This window comes from Chlorocebus sabaeus, chromosome 9, assembly GCF_047675955.1.
Source record: "Chlorocebus sabaeus isolate Y175 chromosome 9, mChlSab1.0.hap1, whole genome shotgun sequence".
NCBI lineage: Eukaryota > Metazoa > Chordata > Mammalia > Primates > Cercopithecidae > Chlorocebus > Chlorocebus sabaeus.
In genome coordinates, this window is record NC_132912.1 from 90,782,141 (window position 1) to 90,809,423 (window position 27,283).

The following is a 27,283-nucleotide window of genomic DNA, read 5'->3' on the forward strand; positions in this document are numbered from 1 at the left end:
AAGCAGTATTGTGCAGGTAAAAGTTACAAACAGGAACATTTTAAACAAGATAGTTACTTTCCATGTATTGGATATGTAACAGAAGTAATTCCAATAACCATCCTGAAGTTGGTCAGGAGGCAGTGGTTAAGAATTGAAATGTCTGGAGCTTGCCTGTGTTGATGGGATTAAGGCAGAGATGATTTATGTGTAAATTTATGTGTTAGTAACAGCAGTAACAGCTGTAGTTACACTAGGATTTTAAGATCAAATGTTGATTAAACATGAATGCAGCAGGGGTGATATGGTTTGGCTCTGTGTCCCTATCCAAATCTCATGTCGAGTTGTGATCCTCAGTGTTGGAGGAGGGGCTTGGTAGGAGGTGATTGGATCATGGGGATGGTTTGTAATGGTTTTAGCACTATCACCCTAGTGCTGTCTGGCAAAAGAGTTCTCCTGAGATCTGCTTGTTTATAAGTGTGTAGCACCTCCCCACTTTGCTCTCTCTCTCCCTCCTACTCCTGCCGCGGAGACATGCTTGCTTTCCCTTGGCCTTCCGCCATGATTGTAAGTTTCCTGAGGCCTCTGATTAAACATTTCTTCTTCTAAATTACCCAGTCTCAGGTAGTTCTTTATAGCAGTGTTAGAATGGACTAAGGGGAAATATATATGGTTACCAAATAGCGAATTAGCCATGGGAAAAAGTAGCAAATAAATAATTATTTTGCTTTTTCAGATGCTAATTTTTCTGTTTCATTTATTTTAGGATTGGTGGGAGCTGTCCAATGTCCTTAGGCTGTTTTCCAAATGAGATACCAAAAGCTAGTTCTCCATTGGGTTTCTCAGGCTGCTGGAAGCATTCATTATTATGGTTGTCATTACTTCGAGTTCTGTTGCCACTATGCCCACAGTAGTATTTGTTACATAACAGGTGCTTGATAAATATTTGCTAATTTTTGGAAAATAAATCTGCCACGCCTTTCTTCTGCAGTCTACAATCTGTTGAGATCATCCAATAGATTTTTTTCCTCAGATATTGTACTTTTGAGGCCTCAAATTGCTGTCTTTTGTATTTTCTATGTCTGCAGAGACTTTCCATCTTCCACTCATTGTAATCTTTTTTTTTTTTTTTTTACATCTTTGTGCATATTTATAATAACTGTTTTAAAGTCATTGTCTGTTAATTCAAACATCTGGTTCATCTTGGAGTCTTGATTTTATTGTCTGCTCTTTTTTCTTCGTAATAAGTCATGTTTTTCTGCTTTGCCTGTCTAGTAAATTTTAATTGTATATTGAAATGTAGAGAGTCTGGATTGTTACTTCCTTTAAGGGTGCTGAGTTTCATTTTGTCAGGCATTTAAATTGACAGTTGATTTAGTATTGTCAGGTTTGGTTCTCTTTGTTAAGGCAGGCCTATTTCAGATTTGTCTTTTGTCCTGGGGCACAGTTTTTACTTCGAGGTTGCCCTTTCCAATGTCTCAGCTAAGTATCTGAGGTGTTCCATGAGGTCTCTTCCACTCTGCATAGGCCAGAACTCCAACTTCTCCCAGTATTATATTTCGTTACCTCTGGTGTCATCTCCATTATGCTTTCAGATCTTGCACATAGACAGCCCAGCCCCCAGCCAAGGACCTGAGATGAAATCCATACAAAATTCTTAGTCCCTCGCTCTCCAAACTCCAGCAGCCTTAACAGTCTAATCTCTTCCTGTTTACCTCAGTGAATTCTGTGTTCTACTTGAGTTCCATTTCCTTCTTTATCAGGGAAGAGCCACCATGCTGAAAGCAAGGGGCACTATGTTTCTTTGTTTTTAAGGATGGTAGCCTATTTGCAACAACTGTAGTGTGATATAAAAATATATAATTTATGTTGGTGACAGCTACAAATACTGCTTGCACTACTTTATAACATAATTTTTCAGATTCAAGTTCATGTACTGTTTTTCTCCACCTCACCATACACATATTTTCAGACTTCCTCCTCATCCTTCTTGCCAGTAGTTGTATTGTAACTCCTGCCAGGAGTTACATTATAATTTTGGTTATATCAATATTGAGCTTTTATGGGATTATAACTAGATAAATGCCATTCATAGTTAAGTGATATGATATATTGTGACTTTTTTCGTGCATGTTTTGTTCTTCCTGGACTTAACAGTTGTCTCCCTCTTTTTTTTTTTTAAATTAGTTTTAAATGTTCTTAACTTTAATTCATAGACTTACCCCTAATTGTATAAATCTCTCAACATGTTTAAGCACATTTGGCATTACATCAGTTTTATCTTTTCCAGGTGCCTTCTGATCTGTCCCAGTCTGGGCTAATTGTTCTTCCTGGCTTGCTGTATGACTGTCTACTCAAGATGTCCCTTCACCATCATTCTAGGGATTTTCTTTTCCTCTCTTGCGGGTTAGATTCTTCAGTTCTTGGAAACTGTCATCTTCTTTCATGGTTTCCCACTCTTGTTTTGGCGGAGCACATCTTTAGTAACTTCCTGACTAGTGTATGGGAAGCAAAATTATTTGAGATTTTGCTTATTTTGAAATGCCTTTATTAAATAGTCACACTTGATTAATAGTCTGCTTGGTATAGAATTCTAGGCTGAGAAGAGTTTTCCCTCAAAATCAGAACGTTTTGCCCAATTGTTTTTTAGCTGCTAGTATTGTGGTTAAAAAGGATAATCTCATTTTGATTCTAGATTCTTTTATGAAACCTGTTTCTTTGGCAGCTTTTAGGGTCTTCTGTTTCTTTGGTATTCAGAAGTTTCATAAGATATGTGTGCTTGTATTTCGGTCTTATTTTCATCTGTTTTGCCAGGTACTCATGTACCCTTCCAGTTTGAAAACTCACATCCTTCAGTTTTGAGTATTTTTCTTGAGTTATGTCTTCAGTTTCTTCTCAGTGTTCTCTGTTTCTGGAACTCCTAATATAATATTGAACATCCTGAACTCTTAGGTTTTGTTTAGTGTTCTGATTTTCATTTGTCTTTTTATTCTATATATTCTGTTAATTCCTCGGCTTTATGGTCTTCTAGCCCTTCTTTTGCCTATCTTAGGGGGTTGAGGATTAAACAATTTATATACCTGAGGTGCTGTCATATAGTAAGTGCTTATGTTAGCTGTAATTGTTGTTTACTTTCATAACTGTCTTGAGGGAAAGGTCTTTGGTATTGATTCTTTGACTTCTTGGCTGTACATGACCTTGGGCGAGTGCTGTAATCTCTTTGAGACCTACCTCTCTCTCCTGTATAATGTTAATAAGCTCTATCTCTCAGATGTTTGTGAGGATTGAATGGAATATATATGTGTAAATGCTTAATACCTTTGTACAGAATTAATAGTTAATGCGTGGATTTTCAAATATCAAAAGTTTTTAGTTTGAAGGGAAAATGATGCCTGAATTTTCAGGGTTGTTTTTAAGAGTACTTGATTATGACTGTCTTGTAAACCTGTATGAGCTATGTATACTTGCACTAAATGCTAATACTTTTTAAAGAAGTTATGTCTTAGTATTCAATCTCATTATGTTAGGTTGAAGATAGAAGATTATGAAAATATTCTCTGAAAATCTCTGGCTTTACTTCAGATTGTATAAATCTGTGTAATGTAATAATTATTTAAGAATGACATGATTACTGATCTAAACCCATGGAAGGGATATTTGTTGGATTATTTATTTTCACTTAAATGGTATTCGAGATTAGGAAAAAGAAAATCTGTCTTTTGGTTTTTCTTGATAGTATTAATGTTATTTCAAATGTTAGCTCATTTTTGTTAATGGTGGCTTTTTGTTTGTTTGTTTTGTTTTAAGGTTTTTGGATTCAAAGCATAAAAACCATTACAAGATATACAATCTGTAAGTATGTTTTCTTATTTGTATGCTTGCAAATATCTTCTGAAACAACTATTAAGTGAAAGTTACTTACTTGTTAGAGTGAGGTAGAGTTAAAGATATATTTTAACAGAATTGTATTCCTAAACCAATTAATTCAAGAAGTCCAAGAGCATTGTTAGATCATTTAGAAAGCGTAGTGATGAGGTAAAACAATGTTGGCACAGATTCATGTTACTTGATCTGCTTTAAATGACTTGGCATCTAGCCCATATTTGAGCCCATAACCGTGTGGTAATTTGAAGTGTAATTCACAGCAGAGCTTCTGTTAAAGCACTAATAGCATCTTCCATGGAGGTATACTTTAGAGTGAATATAATTTTGTTTATCCTGTGTCTCTAGAGCTATTGACTGAAAAAGCTGTTAGGGCATTCTCTAACTGTACATAACATAAGTTATTTAAGATTGCTGAATTAGTTGGCTTGTCTTGTCTAGGACAGAGTTTTAAGGACTGCCCACCTGATTGATAGAGCTAGTTGACCTTATCTTTAACATTTTGTTTTTCTTTTGACTTTGGGAGTAGAGATGTGAAAAGGTAAAAGGAAGGAAGGAAGAAAAAACTTAACTATTTTTGCCCTTGAAGACTGTCTTTCCTTCTCAAAATATTGACCATTTTCTGATTTTTAAAAATCGACACATAAAACGTATTATTTTTTGACCTGACTTTATCTTTCCTATGTGATATCTATAAATTATAGATAGGAAAAATTTTTAATGTAAAGTTATACATACTAATCCACAGTTAACAGTTTTTCTATAGAGTTTATCAAATGGAAGAACAAGATTCACTTCTGCCTTCAGTGGGCATTTAAACTTCTACTAAAAAGAAAGAAAGATTCTCTGTGCCTTCTTGTCTTGTGGAGTGTTGCTTTTTTATCTGTAATTTAGTGATCTTTCTAGTGTGATAAAACGGCAGAAGTACTTAGAGTGGAGTGGACATCGATATTGTTACTCTCAGTAAATTTTCACTGATTTTTCTCAGATTCATGAAGGAACAAATGTTTGTTAAGTCCTTATCACTTATTAGATATCACAAAACATGTTGAGGGGTGCGTACAGAGGTGAATAAGATGTAGTTCCCGTTCTCAAGTAGCTTACATTCTAATGTAAAAGGTAGACAAAGCATTACAGAAGTAACTCTTGTATAGAAGGTTGCGATGAAGAGAATACTGGCAATAGTAATTGCACCTTATAGAGAAGGTTTCATAAAGGAAGGCATGTTTGAGCTAGGGTGAAAAGAACCAGTAAGGGTTGACTTTCAAGCCAAGGAGAGGAGGGGAAGTGACATTACAGGCCAAAGGAATGGCATTGTAAGAAGCTTGTTGGCATAAAAGTGTTTATGGCAGTGAATTCATTATCATCAGATTGTGGTGTCTGTGTGTTGAGGGTGGGAGAGAATCACGGTGGCAATAGGCAACAAGATAAAAGAAAGTAAAAGGTGTTATAGAAACTTAATGGGCCCAGCTTACAAATGATCTATGCATTTAGGGGTCTTTCTCTTTTCCTAATAAACCTCTCCTCTCCGACAAAGAGCCTTGTTCCAGATACCATAGTGTTTCTTTGGAGGGAAAGAAAAACCACAAAGCTTTGTACTTTTTGCACCACTGGATTCAGAATCTAAGTAATAAAAAAGGACACGAACTTTCAAAAGCTGGAAGCCATTAAACTGAGTCACTTCAGGGTTAGACTATCAGAATTGGGGATTTAGAGAGTCTCAGAATGGAGATCGAAGGACACCTGAGACAAATTCTGCCTTTTTCAAAATTTTATTCTAGTTTAACATATTCAAAGAAAGGGAAGGAAATTCTTTTCATTCCTGTGTGTAGTGACTTCCTGCTTCAAGAACTTAGGACTTCAGCTGCACTCTCAGTATTGTAGGTCACTTACATTATTATGGTTAAAATTGGCATTGCAGAGAGCCTAGGAACCTGACTGCCTGTTTGTTTTTATATTCCCAAACATTGGATTCCCAAGTTAATGAAGTTTCTTTAGTAGTTGAGGGTAGCTTTTAATGCATATATTTTAATGCCCCTTCCCCACATGGAATCATAGGCTTTCAGAACTGGAGAGTACCTGAAAGAGATCATTTAGTCCAACCTTCTCATTTTACAGATGGGGAATCTGAGGCCTAGAGAAGTTAAGTGAGTTGAACAAGGTCACACAGGTACATATGGTAGCAGACCATCCACTGTTTATGCCAATATTCCCTTTATGTTTTGCTTTTTTGCTTGTTCGTTTTAACCTCTCCAAATTTTACTGACTTCAGAAGTTCCTAGAACTACTATATAGCATGTTATGAGTTCTAATGTCACTTTCCAATCTTCTTTATCTTTTTTCTACCTCTGTTTATATTTCTGGTTCTGGGTAAGTGAGTCTGGCAAGCTGCAGGTGTTCTATTTTATTTCCTTTATTTTTAGGATAGTATTATATGTGATATATATGTCTTTGCAAACATACATAATTTGAAGATCTTAAAATATTTGCACTAGGCATACCCACATTTAATAGTATGTTAAACCTTTTACAGCAATTAATATATACATGGTGAAGAAGAGTTCTTAATATGGACTTTCTGATTAATTGTATCTTTTTATATCTGTTTTCTTCAGGCATTCATAACATTAAGCAAATTCAGGTGTACTGTTACTTAATTGAATTAATAAGTTTGTTTTGTACAAGTATATTTTATTTTTGTTCTTTGCTCTATAATCTGGTAGGAATGGGGAAGGGGAGATAGTGAATAAAGAGATCGATACTTCTTGCCTTTGAGGAATTTAAGTGTTCACTGTATACTCATTTTTAAAAGGTATTTACTGTATTTCAGTGCATATTTTATTTGACATGCTTTATCATTTTGTGGTAAACCTTTAGCTTTACTAATTTTTATCTACTAAGTTTTCTTTTGTAAGATGGTGATAGCTTCATTGAAGAGAGTAAAGAAGAGACCTGTCTACCTAGCTGATTCTATGGCAAGTCTCACTTCTCTGGAAGCTTTTCCTGTTAATCTTATTCTTTTCTTCAGTTTCTGCCTCTTGTTTCATAAAAACTCATTCTTCAAATGTTTATTCCTTTCTCTTGTCTCATATAAGCCAATATGAGGTAATGGCATCTTTTGAGTTTTAGTTATAAGGAAATATAAATGGTTAAATTTAAATGGTTAAACCCCATTTGCCATTTGTGTATCTTTAATTTTAGTTCGTTGCGAGACTTATCACTACCAAACTGCAAAGAATTTAAAAGAAACTGGGTAGATGGTAGGTAGAAGGAGGGCATTTATCAGAGATTTTAATTTAAGAAGAAAGTCTTCATCCTTATCCTACCAACCCCCATTCCCTGAGCACATTTATCATTACCAGTCCCGGTATATTTGCTCCCATATTTGCTATGCTTACCTGTGAAGATTTTCATAACTTTTTTCTTGCTTTTTACTGTCACTGTTGGTTCTGTCGTTTATGACAGATACTGCTGTTGTAGGAATGCTGGCTTTGACTAAAATTTGTTATTGCTTTTGTATGTAAAACTTTTTTTTTATAAGTAGAATTATGGAACAGTAGTAGAAAAAGTTTGACTTTTGTAATCAGAGATACTGAGCTTGAGTTCTTGCTCTTTCATTTGTATACTGTTATTTGGAGCAAGTTTTTTAATGCTCTTAATTCTTAGCTTTCTCCTATATAAAATGAAGATAATATTAGCAGGTATCACGTGGTTGTGAGGATGAAACAAAAAAAGTGGAAAGTCTTTGTAAGGTGTGTTCATCTAGTTGACACTTAGTAGTCATTACTTCCACTTTCCATCCATATAGTACTCTTAACAGTAATATATGAGAGCCATTTTTATTAAGGCAGTCTTAAGGAGTGTTCGTCAAACCACATGTTCTGGGATTCTGAGAAAGTAGGGGAAGTTTAGAGAACTTAAGCTGCACAAAACTAACGTTTATTTTCTGTTGTGTTGTCATGAGACCAGCTTCTTAGATTCTGTTTCCTAGTCCTACATCTCTGATTCCTTATAAAATACTCCATTATGAATTCTTCACTATTGACAATTTCTCCTCTTTTATCTGTACCAAAGAAAGTGTAAAATGTGACTGTCGTCTTTGTCAGTCCTCTTCTTCCTGTTTTTCATATCAGTGGATATGAAATTACTAGCAAGGATGCATATATGTGCATATGTCATTACTAAATACATTTTCTTTCTAAAAAAATTCAATATACTAAATTATACTAAAAAGGAAAAGCTTGTTTTGAGTGGTAATATGAAAGTTGTTTTATTTTAGGTCTGACCAGTTAGAAACCAGTGGATTTCAGTTTATTTATAATTGGTTAAACCTTCATGTGAATTTGGTTTTGAATTTCCTTTAAAGTAGAGAAACTTTATAGATGTTTTCAGGGTTTCTAAATGTACAATACAGGTTCACAATCACTTATTTGAAACTCTTGGGGCCAGGAGTGTTTCCATTTTTCAGCAATTTTAGTTTTCAAAAGGTAACACAGATGCGTATACTTTTACATAAACACCCCAGTGGGATGTGGGTCAATACCTGAAATGAAATGTTTCACTCTTCACTCTAAGTGTATTAAAGATTATATACAGTCTTAGTACTTCAGATCAGGATTTGCTGTAGTTGAGTTTGCCATAAAACTTAAGAGAAAGTGTTAGATGTTTTGAACTTTTGGGATATTGAAATTGCAGGTTAAGGATCTATGGACGTTTATTTGTTTTAAAATGCTAAGATTTTATTTTAAATAATTTTTTAAAAAATTGTTTTGCATAGTAGTTGGAGTTACCAGGCTACTGCTAGCCACACTGATACATAAGATCTCTTTCTGAGCCTTGTATTGTTTGTAAACATAGGCTGTTAATTATTAGAAAGCCAGTACATACTAACGAATATATCACTGCTATTAAGACAAATATTAGCATACTCAAGTAATGACAAGTCAGCATTTTACTATTCTGTATTGCTTTTGCTTATTCTTTCGTTACTCTGATACTGTAATTAAAACTTGCAACCTGAGAGACTGTTGTAAAAGGTGACCATTGGCTTTTCAACAGGGAGAAAGGTCTGTTTTAAAAAAATTGGTGGCCGGGCGCGTTGGCTCAAGCCTGTAATCCCAGCACTTTGGGAGGCCGAGACGGGCGGATCACGAGGTCAGGAGATCGAGACCATCCTGGCTAACATAGTGAAACCCCATCTCTACTAAAAAATACAAAAAAACTAGCCGGGTGCAGTGGCGGGCACCTGTAGTCCCAGCTACTCGGGAGGCTGAGGCAGGAGAATGGCATAAACCCGGGAGGCGGAGCTTGCAGTGAGCTGAGATCTGGCCACTGCACTCCAGCCTGGGCGACAGAGCAAGACTCTGTCTCAAAAAAAAAAAAAAAAAAAATTGGTAAGCATTGTGTCCAAGTAGATTAACATCATTCAGTTTTTCTTTACTGTCCTTATGCTTTTATTATTTTTAACATATATCTTTTTGAAGAATAGTTTGGGAATTATGTATGCTTAACTATGAGATACAGATACTATTGAAACTAGTCAGTTGTTTATAGGTACTTGTAAAAAAAAAAAAATTCCAATAGCATGCAAATTTTTCATAAAGGAAATTTGAAAGCATGGAAGCACCTGAATTTGCAGTACTCTATATTAGTGGCATCACAAGTTTTGTAAGCAAATTTATTAGCTCTAATTGCATACACTTAATCTTTTAAGCTTTGGTTTTATTATTATTATATGGGGGTGATAATAGTATCTACTTAATAGAATTCTTATTACATGAAATAATTAATGTTAAACAGCATAATATGTGTCACATTATAAAGATTCAGGCAATGTTTGTTAATATTAGTACTTTTTTCTTCCTAAATGCAAAAGATAACTTTATATCACTTTTAAACTTTTCTTTTAGTTGTGCTGAAAGACATTATGACACCGCCAAATTTAATTGCAGAGGTAGGTATGAATGTACTGTACTATGCTGTATAACTTAAACCCAATAGACTATATCTTAACTATCATAATAATGAGTCATCTAGATTATTGAGTGAGATATATATTTATCTTAAGAAGTATCTTAAAAATTTTCAAAAAAATTAATTTTGCTGTTTTTTAGGAAAAAAGTATTGCATAAAGCTATTAATATTGTCAGGAAGACTGAAGTGCAGAGTAGACTAAGAATTAAGAAAATTCCTAGACTAAAAATAGTATAAGGAGAGGGTTTACCTACTGTTTAAGGCAGTAGGTCTAATAGTAAGCAACTATAGGGAGAAAGCAGAACTACTTAACTCTTCTGTGTTGAGGAATGACATAAAAGGTAGGAAAGGATATAACAAATGTTGATAAGAGAAACCTGATGGATGAGAGGAGGGAATTGCTTTAAATGAGTTCTACTTCCGACATAAGTTAATTCTCAGAGCCCACAAAAACTTTCACTTTTATTTGTGAAATACAGCTCAGTTCTATGACCTAACACTTTAAACCATGAGAGAACTGAAGAGTTGAGAAGCTAGGCAGATGCCGCTGTGACAGTCAAAAAGAGAAAGTGGGTGCCATGAGCTACTATTGATGTATTTGCCATTGATCCCTCCTGAAAATCTAGAATGGACTTTCAGACAGATGGTTTGAAAATTCTAAATCACTCATGATTGAGATTTGGTATAGATTCACTAAGAACGTTTTGTTTTTGTTTTTGGTGGATTTAGGTTGTTGCTTACTAGGCAAAGCAGGCTTTAGTTGAGGTTTATGTTGCTTTAAATAGACATTTAACAGGTTTTCCTGGAGGTTTTTGTGTACCACTGGGAAAATGGAGTTAGGCAGATGACTAAGTGAAAGCTGTCCTTCTGACTCCCTATAATGATAGTCATTGTCTACCAGAAGAGCTGTCCTGTCACACCAAAGGATAATTGATTGTATCCTGTACCATATTATGAGTGACTTGATTGGAGATATAAGACATACTTCTCACATATTTAGGTAACACAGGATAGTACGTTGAGTATCAGTCAGAGTTTTTAAGGATCTTAATAGAGTGGAACTAAGGTAGAAACTATTAACAATTAATAGTGATATATCTATAGTCCTGTTTCTAAAGAAGGTTTTTTAAAAACCTCAACTCTGACTATAGTGAACAGAGAAGTCTTGGACTCTTATAATTCATGTGAGAAGACCTGAAACTTTGGTAGCAATTATATACATTTTGTAAGTAATTTCTTTGGTGTATGCCTTCACATATCTCTGTATGTGACCTATGCTACCAGTCCATTGAGCGTAAATTCCCAGAATGTATTCTCCTGCAGAAAATGGAGGAAAATAGTACTTGGCTTCCCTAATGATTTACATGTGTATACAACACTAATATTTGCAAGACCACCTTTAAATAACACACTTAGCATTTTTATTTTATGAAATGTAATATGCAGTTCTTTCTATAGTTTATTAGTAATCTATTCTGTCTTTGGAATATGTTTTGTGATGATGAAATAAATACTATAAATAGTATTCCTTTTGCATTGAGAGTCCTGATGAAATGTCCATGTGACATTTCATTTTGGGTTTAGCTGTACCTCTAATATGTGACCTATGCTGTCAGTCCGTATAGTGTAAATTCCTAGAATATATCCTTCTGAATAAAATGGGGGAAAATAATACTTGCCTTCCTTAATGATTATATTTGAGACTTATCAAGAGACTATTTTCTATTTAAAAATTAGAAAGTTAAGCAATACATTATTTTTCTCTGGAATCTAGTGTTTCTTTTAAATACCTGTTAAGTTTGTATGCAACATTTCTAAAGTTAACCTACTTGTAATTAAAAATTCAGGAGTTTTTTTTCTTATTCTGAGGTTATCTTTTTACCACAGTTGCACAATATCCTTTTGAAGACCATAACCCACCACAGCTAGAACTGATCAAACCCTTTTGTGAAGATCTTGACCAATGGCTAAGTGAAGATGACAATCATGTTGCAGCAATTCACTGTAAAGCTGGAAAGGGACGAACTGGTGTAATGATTTGTGCATATTTATTACATCGGGGCAAATTTTTAAAGGCACAAGAGGCCCTAGATTTCTATGGGGAAGTAAGGACCAGAGACAAAAAGGTAAGTTATTTTTTGATGTTTTTCCTTTCCTCTTCCTAGATCTGAGAATTTATTGGAAAACAGATACTGGTTTTTTTTTTTTCCCTTCAGTTTTATTGAGGTGTAATTGACAAGTAAAAATTCTATATAAATACAATGTGTAATATGATCTTTTGATGTATGTATATATACATTGTGTAATGATCACTACAGTAAAGCTACTTAACATATTCATCACCTCACATAATTATTCTTCTCCCTTCAAGGTGAAAGCATTTAACATCTACAAGCTTCAATTTTCAGTTATACAATGTTATTATTAACTATAGTCACTGTGCTGTCCAGTAGATCTTCAGATCTTGTTCATCTTGTGTCCCTCCCCGCCCCACCCTCAGTCCCTGGAAAACAGGTTTTAAAAATAGTTGCTAATCCTTATTTCTTCTAAATTTTTAAATCAGTTGCTGCCTCAGTTTCTATATGAGAAATGACTGATTGATTTCATTTTTCTGTTCACGCTACCATTTTCATATCATACTAGCACATGTTACCCATTAACTGTATTGCAGATTTGGTCTCATAAAATTCTTTTAAAATAACATTTTTAAAAAGCTATCAAAAATAAGCTTATATTTCTGAAGCTTGTTTGAGCATAGAATGGCTTTGGATAAAATACCATTACCTAGTAAAGTGTGAACTTTTATAATACATAAAAATTATTCTTTTATAAGAATATTCATAAATGTAGTTAGATTAATAGAAGATTCTTGATTCTTTGATCAGAAAACTAAGGACTATATTGAAAAATCAGTGATAAATTTAATTCTTATAGTACATCTGAAAGCAAAAAGAAAACTCTTGGGAGAACTATTACAGTGATTTAATTTTGCTGTTGATGTATTTCTTTGGGTGGTAAGTATGGCAAAACATGTTAAAATTTAATACAAAGAGATTTTGTTCATTTTTCCATCTCTAAAGGGACAAAGCTTGAGCCCCTCCAGACAGATAGAAAAACTCATTTAGAGAGTTCCCCTTCATGTTAAGCTAATTTCTTCTTAATTCAGCTGTAAAACAGAAATAGAATGATCATATTAATCATTTAAAGGTGTGTAGTTGCATTGATTCCTTGTTCCTTTACCCCCTCTCATGTCTTGTTTCCTTACCCTTTGTAACTTTTTTTGCATTATGTATAAGGATGCCAAAGTACTATTTATTGTTGATAGTTTACAAAATTGAATCTTACATTAGTGCATAATTTTGGTGAATGTTGGAAGTTTATGGTAGATTGCCTTACATTTCTGCATATTGTTTGCACCTTGGAATTATAGCACTGGCATGAATTATAGAGCTGAGGATCTAAAGATTTTTACTTTGATTTATCCCATTATCATCTGCAGGGAAACAGTTGCTTTTACTGATTAAAAATATAGGCCAGCCGCAGGGGCTCACGCCTGTAATCCCAGCACTTTGGGAGGCCAAGGCGGGCAAATCACAAGGTCAAGAGATCAAGACCATCCTGGCCAACATGGTGAAACCTCGTCTCTACTAAAAATACAAAACTTAGCTGGGTGTGGTGGCGCGCACCCGTAGTCCCAGCTACTCAGGATGCTGTGGCAGGAGAATCGCTTGAATCCAATAGGCAGAGGTTGCAGTTAGCCGAGACCATGCCACTGCACTCCAGCCTGGTGACAGAGCGAGACTCCATCTCAAAAAAAAATTAAAATGCAGTAGCAAAAGCGATGGTAGAAATTTAAAACCGAGTTGATGAGTAGCAGATAACTTGGTAGTGGGAAAAAAGTCAGGTAAAACAATTTTTGTAATAAAATAGACAGATTTTGTAATGTGGAGGCACAGAACACTAGATTTAAGCCAGGGGGTCTTAAGTTGTGTTACATACCTTTTAAAAGTCTGATGGAAGGTATAAATGTTCTCCCACCAAAAAATGTACATAGTGTACATAAAATTTTGCACATAGTTTTTATTACATTGAAATATATTATTTTAAACAGAATGTAAAAGAACCTTCATGAAAACTATGTCACTTTTTTTAATACAAAAACCAGTGGCCACTACCTGAGAGCAGTGAATAAATCTAAGTGGTACAAATTAACCAAAATTAAGCTTTATTTCTGTTCAATAAGAAATTTTAATGAAAAAACTGCTATTTAACTTATAAAATAACAAGTTGAAACTATGCTCTTTGACTTTGCAACTTTTATATCCAATCTTTGATATCCAGTCAGTGTTGACTTTGGTAAAAAGTGCTGAAAATGCTATTTTACAAAAGAGAAAAGAGTAAATGGAATCTGAAGATTCTCTTGCCTCATGAAAGTAGACTTGTCAAGAAATAAGAATTCTCCAAGACTTGAGATAAATTCATGTTGCATCATTTTCTTTGCCTTCAAGTTACTGAGATCATTTTTGGCAAGATCTGTATCATTAATAGTGTGTTAGGAAGGAAAAGATTATGACTCCATATTTTACTTTCAAGGTTGAAGAGTTAAACTCTTTAAAAAGAGTGTATTTTACCCTGTAAACAACAGTATCAGGCTGTAGAATTTGTCTTCTGAAAGCAGTGAACTTACATATAGCAGAGAACTTTCATAGAGCTCCCATTTCTTGACAAAACCTCTCAAGAAGCTCTTGATTGAAAGTCTTGGCTTTCGTGAATCTGGCAACTTTCACAATAGTAGATTTTTCATGACAAATCCTCTTAGGCGATTATTCAAGGGTTGGCACTTGAAACAGTAGAATACTTTCACAACAAGAGATAAGATTTCTTTCAGAATTGATGACAGTCTTGCACCCTAGTGCGTACTGATGAAGAAAGCAGTGGGTGACCATGACATGGAGAGCTGCTGTCTTTACCAGTGCCACAATATCAGATGTGTTCTCTGGCAGTAAGGTGTACTATCTGCCTACAGTATACTGAGGTTTCTTCAGGAGAAGTTTTGTGGTAAAGAAACTTCACTATTTTGAAAGTGTTAATGTTTTCTGAAGTTTCCAAAAAGGATTCCAAAATGGGAATGTTTCCTTGATTGTGTCACCTTGCTTGCATTTGATGAAAACTAGTAGCCGGCTATACTGAGAAATCATATCTGAAGAAAAGTGGTACTTCCAATCTTTTTGTGACCTACTTTATTATTATTTTTTTAATGTCAGGGTTTTTTTTGGAATGGATAAAAGTATTTGATAGAGGTATTTGCAACAGTCTTATTCTTCTTCATGCTACAAGTATGTTTGACTCTTTCTTTTTTTTTTTTTTTTTTTTTGAGACGGAGTCTTGCTCTGTCGCCCGGGCTGGAGTGCAGTGACCGGATCTCAGCTCACTGCAAGCTCCGCCTCCCGGGTTCACGCCATTCTCCTGCCTCAGCCTCCCGAGTAGCTGGGACTACAGGCGCCCGCCACCTCGCCCAGCTAGTTTTTTGTATTTTTTAGTAGAGACGGGGTTTCACCGTGTTAGCCAGGATGGTCTCGATCTCCTGACCTCGTGATCCACCCGTCTTGGCCTCCCAAAGTGCTGGGATTACAGGCTTGAGCCACCGCACCCGGCCATGTTGACTCTTTCTAAGATACTTGCCATCACCGTTCAACTGTGTGACATTTTTATTTGTTTAGCATTATAGTCAATAGCCTAGTAGATGATTTAATCAGGAGTTTTAATTGGAACAAATAGTTTTTGTAATGGTCTAGACTTTCCAACTAACTGTGCTCTCACATGTGGTCTCTTTTTCTCCCTCTTACACACTCCCAGCCACACACATATGCACACATACCCTGTCTGATGTAGCTGCTTCTTCAGAATATTTGGCTGTGCTCTGCTGATGGTGAGAACTTGCCATTTAAGAAGGACTTGGGACAGTCCATCTCATCATGTTCAGGGATAAAAGTAAAACCCAAGGATACTTAAACTTTATTGTATTTTATTTTCTGTTTCCAGTTCAAATTAAATCCAAGAGAAGGCTCCATAATCAAAAAGTAAGGACATATTTTAAATTTGCCAGCGGGAAGATATTCTAGTCATTACAGTCTTGTAATACTATCAATTCTGTTTCTCTTCAGAGGTGAGGAGAGACTATTTGATGAAATCATAAGTCCTGTAGGATTTTGTGAAATAGGGCCAGAATGAAAGCTAGCAAGAATAGTAGTTATGAAAATAAAATGCAAAGTTTATAGTATCATGTGGTAAAATGTAATAGTATCTACTTCATCAGTAGAACTGCTCTAGTCGCCATATATTCTCCGTCCTTTGTATAGGTTGGATCCCCCAAGTGAAAGGAGATGATGGGCTATTAGTAAATAGAAAATGGAGATCTGTACATAGAGTGTTAAGGGTGTAAGAATGTAAATATTAAAATTGTTATGTTTAGCTGTTATATAACATTAAGACTCAGTGTTAAGTAATTTCGCTGAAGTTGATCACTTTTTGTATCTTGGAATCAAAATAAATAACTGAAATCTACTATACTTGGCTGATGCTTAGTTAATGTACTTAGACCATATTTCGGATGAATTATTCACAGGATCTAAAGGAGTATCCTAATGTGTTCCTACCTTCTTTATCTCTGTGTTTATTTAAAAAGGCAAAAAGAAATGTAGGAGCAGATGCTGTTGACCATATTTGACTAAACAGTAGCATTTGTGTTTAGATTGAAACAGCATTAGAAAACTAGATATGGATTAAAGTCAATGGTGGTTTTTTTTTGTTTTTTTTTTGTTTTTTCCTTCCAGGAATGTTTCTTATAGATGATCAAACAGGCCCAGAAAGGGGAAGTGTTGTGATCAATATTATCCAGTTCATATTAGCATTCAGAGGAAAATTTGAGTCCTCTTATATACCGTTAAATTTCTTTCTATACTATCAAGTCCACAAATCCTGGAAGTGCAAAAGAATTTTCAGACTGTTCAAAATAATTAATCTCTGTTTAGGGTCAGGCTTTCCTGCAAGGTTATGAAATGCTGATAGAATTGGTCTATTTTGAAAGGCTCCTCAGCTTATACCCTTCCTTACAAATGCTAAAGCATTTAATGACCCCTGATTTAAAGAGAATTTGGACAGATTGAGGTTGTTGGTCTTGGAAATAAATACTGCAGCCTCCTGTAAAATACTTGAAATGTAATTGTTTTAAAACTTTCAAAGATATCACTTGTTTGCCTATTGGTTAGAATACTAGTGAAATAATTTTTAATCTTTTATGAATAGCTAACTTCATCATAAGAAAACTTAGCTAAGCATGGTAAAGCTGTTGTTATACAGCTGTGGAGTTCTTCCTGAGGAGTAACTGTCTTATAATAAATGTAATTGATTATCTAAAGTAGTTTTATTATTGGAATATCTCATAATAGGTTTATTCTCTTCTTGTCAGTATTTCCTTGTAGATTGAGCCTGTGGATTTGCATTTTTGTAATTGTGAATCTCCATTATAGGAGATACATATATTTTATCTACTTTTCAGTTTGTATGGGGTTAACTTTTATTAGAATCATCTTTAATGTTATTTTGCTTATATCCTTAATTTTAATCATAGACAAACATTAAGAAGCTGGAGAAAATTATGTTCTAGTGACATTTATATAGAAGAAGAATCTTTTTTCCCCCTTTTTTGAAGAGAGATGAGGCAGTCTCATATTTTGGTAAAGAATTTGTAGACTTTGTAGAGGTCTCTTCAAAATAATCTGGCTCAGAATCTTGACATATCCTCAGCAGACATGGTGCAAATTAGATGGCAGAGTGGTGGGTACAAGTTGACTATAAAATAAAGCATTAGGTTAGTAATGTCCAAATAATACTTTGGGTTTTGAGTGTTGCAGAGAAGTCAGACAACTGATACTATAAAGAAAAATGTTTTGAGAGTGAGGTAACTGCTTGAGGGAAGGAAGGCTCCTTCTGTCTTATTCACTAATTTACAAGAAGACAATTGTGTTACACTTCCTTAGGAGTCATTCATTTGTATATTTGATACTTTTGCTTTATGAACATGTGAAGATTATTCAAAAGCAAGCTGTTGGTGTTTTTTTCTTCCAAGAAAGCATGCCGCAGGGCAACTTTCAGCGTTGGTTCTCGTCTAGCCCTATGCCCCACACTGTCTGCATCTGCACTTAAGTTTCAGTATTAGATAACTCACATGTTTAAACTATGAAGAAAGAGTTAAAACATCCTGAGAATGCTAGTAAATGTGTATTTTTGAAAGGACTACCAAAATTTGAGTTTAAAGAGGTAAACTCCTTTTTCATGAGAAAGTTACTTAGAATCACTACTGCTGTTTCCCTCTCCCTTGCCTTCTCCTTGTCACATGCATACCCCCAACTGTGTTCCAGAATGATGGCACATAAAGTAAACATTCATATTTCCCTTTTTTTTTTTCTTTTTTTGAGACAGTCTCACTCTATCACCTAGGTTGGAGTGCAGTGACGAGATCTCAGCTCACTGCAACTTCCACCTCCCGAGTTCAAGTGATTCTCCTGCCTCACCTCTGGAGTAGCTGGGATTACAAGTGCGTGCCACCAAGCCCGGCTAATTTTTGTATTTTTAGTAGAAGTGGGGTTTCTCCCTGTTGGCCAGGCTGGTCTTGAACTCTTGACCTCAAGTGATCCGCCCACCTTGGCCTCCCAAAGTGCTGGGATTACAGGTATGAGCCACTGTGCCTGGCCTCTTATTTTTTCTTTGGTTAAACTTTTAGGAAAAAAGTTTGAGCCGCTTTTAATTTTCTTTCTGTTTTTAAATAAATTATTAGAGATAAAGTTTCTCTCTATTAGGAACTCTGTGTACATGAGTTCATTGAGCTTATTCTTAATAAAGACAAATCTTCCAGAAATAATAGTTGTTAACTTTAAGTGATCTCAAGAAAAGGAAAATTTTTAGTTTCTCTGGGGAATGAATTTTCATGACCTAATCTTAAATCAGGTTATTTCTTCTAGCCTGTTTACTAAATTTCTACATGTTGTAACCTAATGAAATTTTCTTACCTCCTCTTTATTTAAAACAAACGATAATTACTGTCTTTTAAAAAATCTTCCAATGTAATGTTCTTATTTTTCTTAACACATTAATTTTCCTGGGCCAAATTGTGTTACTATGATCCACATTAAGGCTGTTATATAATACAATAAAATTGTAGAACTTTCATACCTTGAAGGATCTTAGCAATTATTTAATTCAAACCCATTCTAACATAGATGATAAAACAGATTTGCAGAGTTGGGTGACTCATACCTGTAATCCCAGCACTTTGGGAGACTCAAGCGGGAAGATTGCTTGAGCCCAGGAGTTCAAGACCAGCTTGGGCAACATAGTGAGACGCTGTCTCTACAAAAAAAAAACTTAAAAAATAGCCGGGCATGGTGTCACATGCCTGTAGTTCTAGCTACTTGGGAGGCTGAGGTGGGAGGATTGCCAGAGCCTGGAGGTTGAGGCTGCAGTGAACCATGATTATACCACAGCACTCTAGCCTGGGCAACAGATCGAGACCTTGTTTCACAAAATAAAACAAAACAAACAGATCTACAAAGATCAACTTGTTCTAAGTCATATAATCTTTTTGTGTAATAACTAAAAACCACATCTTCTAACCTCAAACCTGGTATTTTTTTCTACGAAATTATGTTCTACAGTCCAAATTATTTTTCTTTATTATTTTGAATCCTAAAGTAGAAATAGAAACTTAGAAAAATAAAAAGCAACTCCTTTATAATATATGAGGACTTTTTCAGTTTTAAATCAGAAAAACCCAACTCAAGGTAGCTTAAATAAAAGGACTTACATAACCTAAAAGCTCTGGCCTGGATCTAGGTGCTCAACAGATCTCAAGAGTATCTCATTCTCTCTTCCTCCCTTACCCTTCTCCTCCTTTCTCTCTTCTGTATATATGTTATTTTCAAACAGGCTGTAACAAGTAGTGGCGAGATATAGTTCCTAATAGCTTCAAGTTTGCATTCTACCTACTTTAGCAACTATGATGGGAAGAGAGCTACAATTTGAGCAAAAATTTATAGGGTGAGTTCTGATTTCCCTGGATCGAGGCACATACCTATTCCTGAACCAAATATTCTGGCCAGGGAATGGAATTCTCTGGGACATGTATCTAAAGCTGAAGTATAGAGCCTGCCACACAGGGATAATAATAGTTTTCCAAAGAAAAATCGAGGAGGGGAAAGAATGTTGGAAAGAGAAAAAAATATCAGTTGTCTGCTTCACATTTATTCTCAATAATTAGTTTCATATAAGTGAAATACTGTAACACCCTAAACTTCAAAGATTCTTCATAGACAGAAAAAATAAGAGCTCAAAGAAGTTGTGACTTCGTTCAAATCACATAGTTTCTATACATGCTATTAGTAAAACCCAGGACAGCTGAGTACAAGTTTTACCCTTATATTCACATTGAGGTCCAGATCCTGGTTTTGAATGAGATAATTATGTGCAGTAGGACTGTTTTCTGATCCTTAAAATAGAGACAATGATATCTATCTTGTAAAGTTGTGGTAGTGTTAAAGATATATAAAATGATGGCAAGTACCTTAATATACGAAAAGCTGCTGTATGTTGTCATTGTAATAATAGCCATGTTTCTTCCTTTGTTGAATTGCTTTCCTATAGTAATCTTACTGTGATCATCCTGAAACATAGATTTCCGAGCTTCAAGCAAACACTATTATGTTGAAACATCTACATTATTTCTAAGTTTAGCAGTGCCGGTGGAAAGTTTACTGAAATAGAAAATTGCTTTTTTAACTGAGGAATGTAGATTATAAATTCATGATTCATCTTCTCAGAAGATGATCGGAGTATTGATAAATATTGATGCATAGAATATGAACAAAACATTACATATCTTGTGCTGTGATATTAAAGTAGTATTCTGTTCTGGTGGTAGTATGGCAGTATTTTAGGTCTGAAAGATGTATATAATCTGTACTTTTAAATGTGTTTTTTAAGAGATTAATCACAAGAGATTTACATAAAACTAAGGTTAAAAATTAATGGTGGATTGGAGATACATCAGGCAAATTTCAGTTTCAAAAGCAGATGACAGAATCTCAGTATCAGAGTAGCATTTAAAGCAAAAAGCATTAAACTGGATCAGAAATGTCATTTTACATTAACGCAGGGTATATACTCCAGGTAAAGACTTAGCAGTTATGAACCAGTGTGCTAAACATAACATCAAAATGTATTAAGCAAAAGCTGAAAAAAATGAAGAATAATTGGTAGAAAAGCAATGATAGGAATCTTTATGGTACTTCAGAACTTACAAAGAAAGAAGACACAGTCATGTGCCACATAATGATGTTTGAGTCAACGCCTGACAATGGTCCTGTAAAATTAAAATGGAACTAAAAAGTTTCTATTACTTAGTGATGTTGAAACCGTTGCAATGCAATGTATCACTGACATGTTCGTGGTAATGCTGGTGTAAGGAAACTACTGTACTGTCAGTTGTATAAAAGCATAGCACAGTTATGTTCAGCACGTAATACTTTATAATGATAAACGAATATGTTACTAGTTACATGTTTGCAGTACTATTTTATTATTTTAACATGTGCTTCTGCTTATTAAAAAATGTTAACTATAAAATAATCTTTAGGCAGATCCTACAGCAGGTATTCCAGAAAACGGCGTTGTTGTCATAGGAGATGTCAGCTCCATGGGTGTTATTTCCCCTTAAGACCTTCCAGTGGGACAAGATGTATAAGTGGAAGACAGTGATATTGATGATCCTGACTTGTAGAGGCCAAGGCTAAAGTATGTGTGTATTTATTAGTTTTTAACAAGAGTTTAAAAAGTAAAAAAAAAAAATTAAAAAATAGAAAAAATCTTACAGAATAAGGATACAAAGAAAAAATGTTTTTGTGTAGCTGTGTAATGTTTTTAAGTTAAATGTTACAAAAGAGTCAGAGTTAAATTTTTGTATGTTTATAAAGTGAAAAGTTATAAAATGCTAAGGTTAATTTACTGAAGAAAGAAAAAATTTTAAAATAGATTTAGAGTAGCATGTTTATAAAATCTACAGTAGTACACAGTAATATCCTAGGCCTTCACATTAACTCACCACTCACCCACTGACTCACCCAGAGCAGCTTCCAGTCCTGCAAGCTCCATTCGTGGTAAGTGCCCTATACAGGTGTACTGTTTTTATGTCCTTTATACCATTTTTACTGAACCTTTTCTATCTTTTAGATACACAGATACCATTGTGTTACAGTTGCCTATGATATTGAATACAGTAACTTACTAAACAGGTTTGTAGCTCAGGAGCTGTATCATATAGCCTGGGTGTGTAGTGAACTATACCATCTAGGCTTGTATAAGTATATTATATGATACGGTGATGAAATCACCCAGATGCAGTTTCTCTTAAGCAACATATAACTGTAGATATATAGGTGGCTTGAATAATAAAATAATGAAATGTATTTTTTTCTGTCATGAACATTACCAATCTTACAAATTAGACCAACTACAAAACAAAATCTCACTCGAAAATAAAAATATATAAGTCCCATTTCTTGATTACAATTCATTAGAACTGGAATTTTTTTTAATGTTTAAATTTATATGGAAATATAAAATCATGTTTTAAATAATTTTTGATTCAATGAGGAAATGTAAATTTACATTAGAAATCAAGATTAATAACAAGTAGAGATTTATAAAGGCAAAAATGTTAATGAATTAGGAAACAGTAAACCATTTGAACTAATAAATCTAAATACTGATTGCTTGAAAATGCCAATAAAATCAATACATATTTTTAAAAGCCAGTCAAGGATAAAAGAAAAGAGGGAAACTAAAAATGAGACATTAAGTACGAGAAAGGAGATAAAACTACAGTGTGGAGGTGATGTTAAAAATTATATTCAGGTCTGTGCTAATCATTTTGGAAATTTCAGTGAGAAATGGGCAATTTTCAGTGAATATGTTATTGTAAATGCTTTAAGGAGAGAGACAAAATCTGAACAGACCCTGCAATAATGAAAATGTCTAGGAGCCCTCAAGAAATACCTGGTTTAAATTGCATTTCAGGTGGCTGCTTATCAAACCTTGAAGTGTCAGGTAATTATGTTATCTAAATTGGACCAGGTGCTAGAAAATATGTAAGACTTCACAGGTGGCTGCTTATGTAGCCCTTATACCTTAATCTGATAAAGGTAGCATATATGTAAAAAGAAAACCAGAAGGTACAGTTTAGGGAAAATTAAATATTTCTATTTGGCCAAAGTAAGAGTACATTCAAGGGAATTGTGAGAGGTAAGAGTGGAAAAAGAGGTTGGAGCTGTATTTTTATGCTGTGATTGAATTATAGTGTGTGATAAATTGCTCTTGTTTGGGTAGAATAACATTTTGAATTAATTGGTAATTGGATTAATCTTAACTTTAAAAAAAATTAATCTAAGAGTGGTATAAAGGATAGATTACAGAATGGATAAAGGGTGATAAATCAGTTGGCTATGGCGGAATTGCAGGAAGAAACTGAAATAGGCCACAGAAAACTGAAACTGACATTTTGAGTAGTATTTTGGAATCAAGATCTGGATTTTGGCAACTGAGTAGATGCATAGGAATCAAAGATGAGTATACTAAATGAACTTAATCTATGATTTGTCTCATTTTATTGTGTACCATTAGTGTGTATCCATGTATGTATGTGCCAGGTAGTTAATATGCTGACTGTGTCTGTTAGCTCCCCTCTGCTGCCTGGACCTTTGCCACAGTGCTAGAGTTCCCTCACTTCTCTTTTCTATAACCCTGTGATATTACTGCTGTCTCTCAACTGTGTTTCCTTCCTCAAGCAGAAAGAAGATGGCAGGATCATATAGTAGTTGACTAGAAGCTGTGGAGTTTGAGTGCTGGGATTATATCTAGTTCCATTACTTATGAAGATATATGACCTTACCTCATTATAAAATGGTTTGCCAATCGTACCTACCCTACATGGTTTTATGAGTATTAAATTATGTATTTCTAAAGAGATTTAGAACAATACAAAGAATATGGTATGGTGCTGGAGAAAATAGTGAATATCTATTGATGGAAAGAAGGGGGTTTTCCAAGTTAAAAAGCTTCAGTTTTTGGAAATGCGTGTTGTAAGTATTTCTGAGATTACCAGGTAGAAATTCCAGCCAGATGTTGGAATTCTGCACTGGCAGTTGGGAATAAAGTCATGTTGAAGGAGATAAGTTTTGGAGTTATTGTGTAAAATTGGTAAAGCACTGGAATAGATTGGATTGACAGAGGGGAGACTCTTTTCAGATAGGCCTATATTTAGGGACAAGAGAAGAGACAACCAATAAGGGTTGAAAGAAACCTTAAGAGAGTAAGTCCTATGACAGAAGCAGGGAAGTTTCAGAATGGATGCAGAAAGATCAGCCAGGGTCTTCCTGTTCTCCATCGTGGTGCGGCATCAAGGTGAAAAGGATAACACCATGCAGGAACTTTGCATCTGCAGGCTCTGCTTCAACATCTGTTTAGGAGAAAGTGGAGACAGATTGACCTGAGTAACTAAGGTGTTGGAGCAGCTTACAGGTCAGACCTGGTGTTTTCCAAAGCTAGATAATACTGTTAGCCCTTTTGGCAATAGAAGAAATTAAAAGACTGTTGTCTGCTGCACAGTTTGAGGGGCCAAGGCAGATGAAATCTTGGAGAATGGTCTAAAGATGCATGAGTGTGAGTTAAGAAAAAATACCTTCTCAGATACTGGAAACTTTGGTTTTGGGACCCAGGAACACATTGATCTAGGTATCAAATATGACCCAAGCATTGGTGTCTACAGCCTGGACTTCTGTGAGGTGCTGGAAAAGCCACGTTTCATCATGGCAGGTAAGGAGTGCAGGACAGGCTGCAGTGGTGCCAAATAGAATCAGCAAAGAGTAGGCCGTGCACTGGTTTCAGCAGAAGTATGATGGGATCATCCTTCCTGGCAAATAAATTCTCATTTCTACCCATAAGGCCAATAAAAAGTTTTCAGTGAAATGTTTAAAAAAAAAGATCAGCCAGCAGCCAGTAGGGTAGTTTGTTGAGAAAGCACTAATGACCATTAAGAAATCAGCCTCGACTGGGCATGGTGGCTCATGGCTGTAATCGTAACACTTTAGGAGGCCAAGGCAGATTTCTTGAGTCCAGGAGTTGAGACCAGCCTGGGCAATGTGGCAAAACCCTCGTTTCTACTAAATAAATAAATAAATAAATAAATAAATAAATAAGCAAGCAGGCAAGCAAGCAAGCAAGCAGGGCTTGGTGTTAGGCTCCTGTACTCCTAGCTACTCGGGAGGCTGAGGGGGTTGAACCTAGGAGGCAGAGGTTGCAGTGAGCCAAGATTGCACTACTGCACTCCAGCCTGGGTGACAGAGTGAGACCATGACACGCCCCCTCCCCTCCAAAAAGAAATCAACCTCATAATCAATTTCTCTGGATTAAGGAGTAAGAGCGTCTCAAGATTTGCTATTTATAGAGAGGGCGGCTGATAGTTTGAGAGAGGTACAGAATCTAGGGAGAGTGTGTGTTTTTGGTCTTTCAGTTGTTTGCCGGCCTTGGATAAAGATTAAAGATTACTTGAGCATATTATTTAGAGACAAGTGGAGAGAATAACGGCACATGCCAGATAGGAGATAATTAATAAAGCACTTGCCCAAAATAGAACCTCGTAGAACAGGAAGAGACATCAAGCATGAAGCAATTTTAAGATGGGAGAAAGGAATTTTGAGTGTTCATATTGGATGACCTCAGGGTTCCCAGTAAAACAGGAGCTGAATTCATTGAAGATGATGTGTTGGTCAGGATAAAAAGAGAGGTTGGGAGAACAAAGTACTAAAATCATTGTGGTCAAGAGTTTAGTAAGTGTATACCAGAGGAGTTATTGAGTGATACGAGTTTGAAATAGGCAAAGCTGTAGGAATGGGGGCTGGAAAGAATATTAGAAGGAACACTAAATATACTTCTGAGGTCTACCTCCTGGTCTGTGAACATAAAGGAGTTGAAAGAGTAATGGCTGAAGTTCTTTAGCTAAAGTTGTTTAGCTAAAGTTAGAATGTGTTGAAAGTTGTATTTCAGGAAAAAAGGTTAAGGATACAGTTGACCGTTCGATAATGTAGCCCACTGTTGACCAGAAGCCCTACCCATAACATAAACAGTCAATAACACATATTTTGTGTATGTATTATATAGTATATTCTTACAATAAAGTAGAGAAAAGAACATGTATCAAGAAAATCATAAGGAAGAGAAAATACATTTACAGTACTGTATTTATTGGTACTATACATTTATGTTGTCGGTTTACAAGATGAAGCATCTGAAATGGCCAGCAGCTATAGCTGTACATATCTACTGTACATATCAAGCAAGTCACCTTATTCTTATAACATCCATGACTTTTCTCCACTTCTTGAAAGCACTTCTATCATCACTATTGGCACTTCATATGGGTCTCATGGTGTTAAGGTTTACAGCATTGCATTAAGCACAGTGAAAAATACACAAGAGGGCTGGGCGCGGTGGCTCACGCCTGTAATCCCAGCACTTTGGGAGGCCGAGGCGGGCGGATCATGAGATCACGAGGTCAGGAGATCGAGACCATCCTGGCTAACACGGTGAAACCCTGTCTGTATTAAAAATACAAAAAATTAGCCAGGCATGGTGGCATGTGCCTGTAATCCCAGCTAATCGGGAGGCTGAGGCAGGAGAATCGCTTGATCCCAGAAGACGGACGCTGCAGTAAGCCAAGATCGTGCCACTGCACTCCAGCCTGGGTGATAGAGCAAGACTGTGTCTCAAAAAAAAAAAAAAAGAAAAAGAAAAGAAAAAAAATACACAAGAACCGTGAGAGAGTGAGAGAGAGCTTTTGATTGCAATATACAGTTTACTGGAGAGATGAGCTGATCATACAGAGATGATTAGTGTCACACGGTGTTTTAAATAGATTCTTGCAACCCTTGAGCTCACTGCAGTAGCAACAAAAGTTAGCTATGAGATTTTAACAGTAGTATAGTGTGTACTACAGTTAATATTACGTAACTGATTTAATGCTGCATCTTCGCATTTGTTTATTATCTTGACTACAAGTGGTATTATGTCTGGTCTTAAGGTTTGTGTGCATATGTTTTGATGAATTTTAACTTTTTATAATAGATTTGTGTATATTTTATGTCAGTAAATGATAAAACAGACTAATAATCTACATACATTTTATGTATTCATGACATAAATCTAACTTTTTCTTAACTTTTTGATATTTCCAGGCTATGTGTTTCATCTGCAGGTTTTTTCAAATTGTTGAAATCTCTGAAAAATGTTATTGAAAAAAAAATCCATATATATAAGTGGACCCACACATTTCAAACCTGTCTTC

At 35.2% G+C, this 27,283-nt stretch overlaps 1 protein-coding gene and 1 pseudogene across 1 annotated transcript in view; both read left to right on the forward strand.

The window, feature by feature from the left end:
• The window catches only part of PTEN (phosphatase and tensin homolog), a gene marked incomplete at its 5' end in the record, with an annotated part of 104,064 nt that overhangs the window by 56,120 nt on the left and 20,661 nt on the right, over positions 1-27,283 (forward strand). The window contains 3 exons of the mRNA XM_007963471.2: positions 3,787-3,831; positions 9,771-9,814; positions 11,722-11,960. Of these exons, the coding sequence (XP_007961662.2) occupies positions 3,787-3,831; positions 9,771-9,814; positions 11,722-11,960 (328 nt within the window). The remainder of the gene's footprint in view (positions 1-3,786; positions 3,832-9,770; positions 9,815-11,721; positions 11,961-27,283) is intronic.
• Positions 11,967-25,303, forward strand: LOC119627939 (large ribosomal subunit protein uL5-like; annotated as a pseudogene).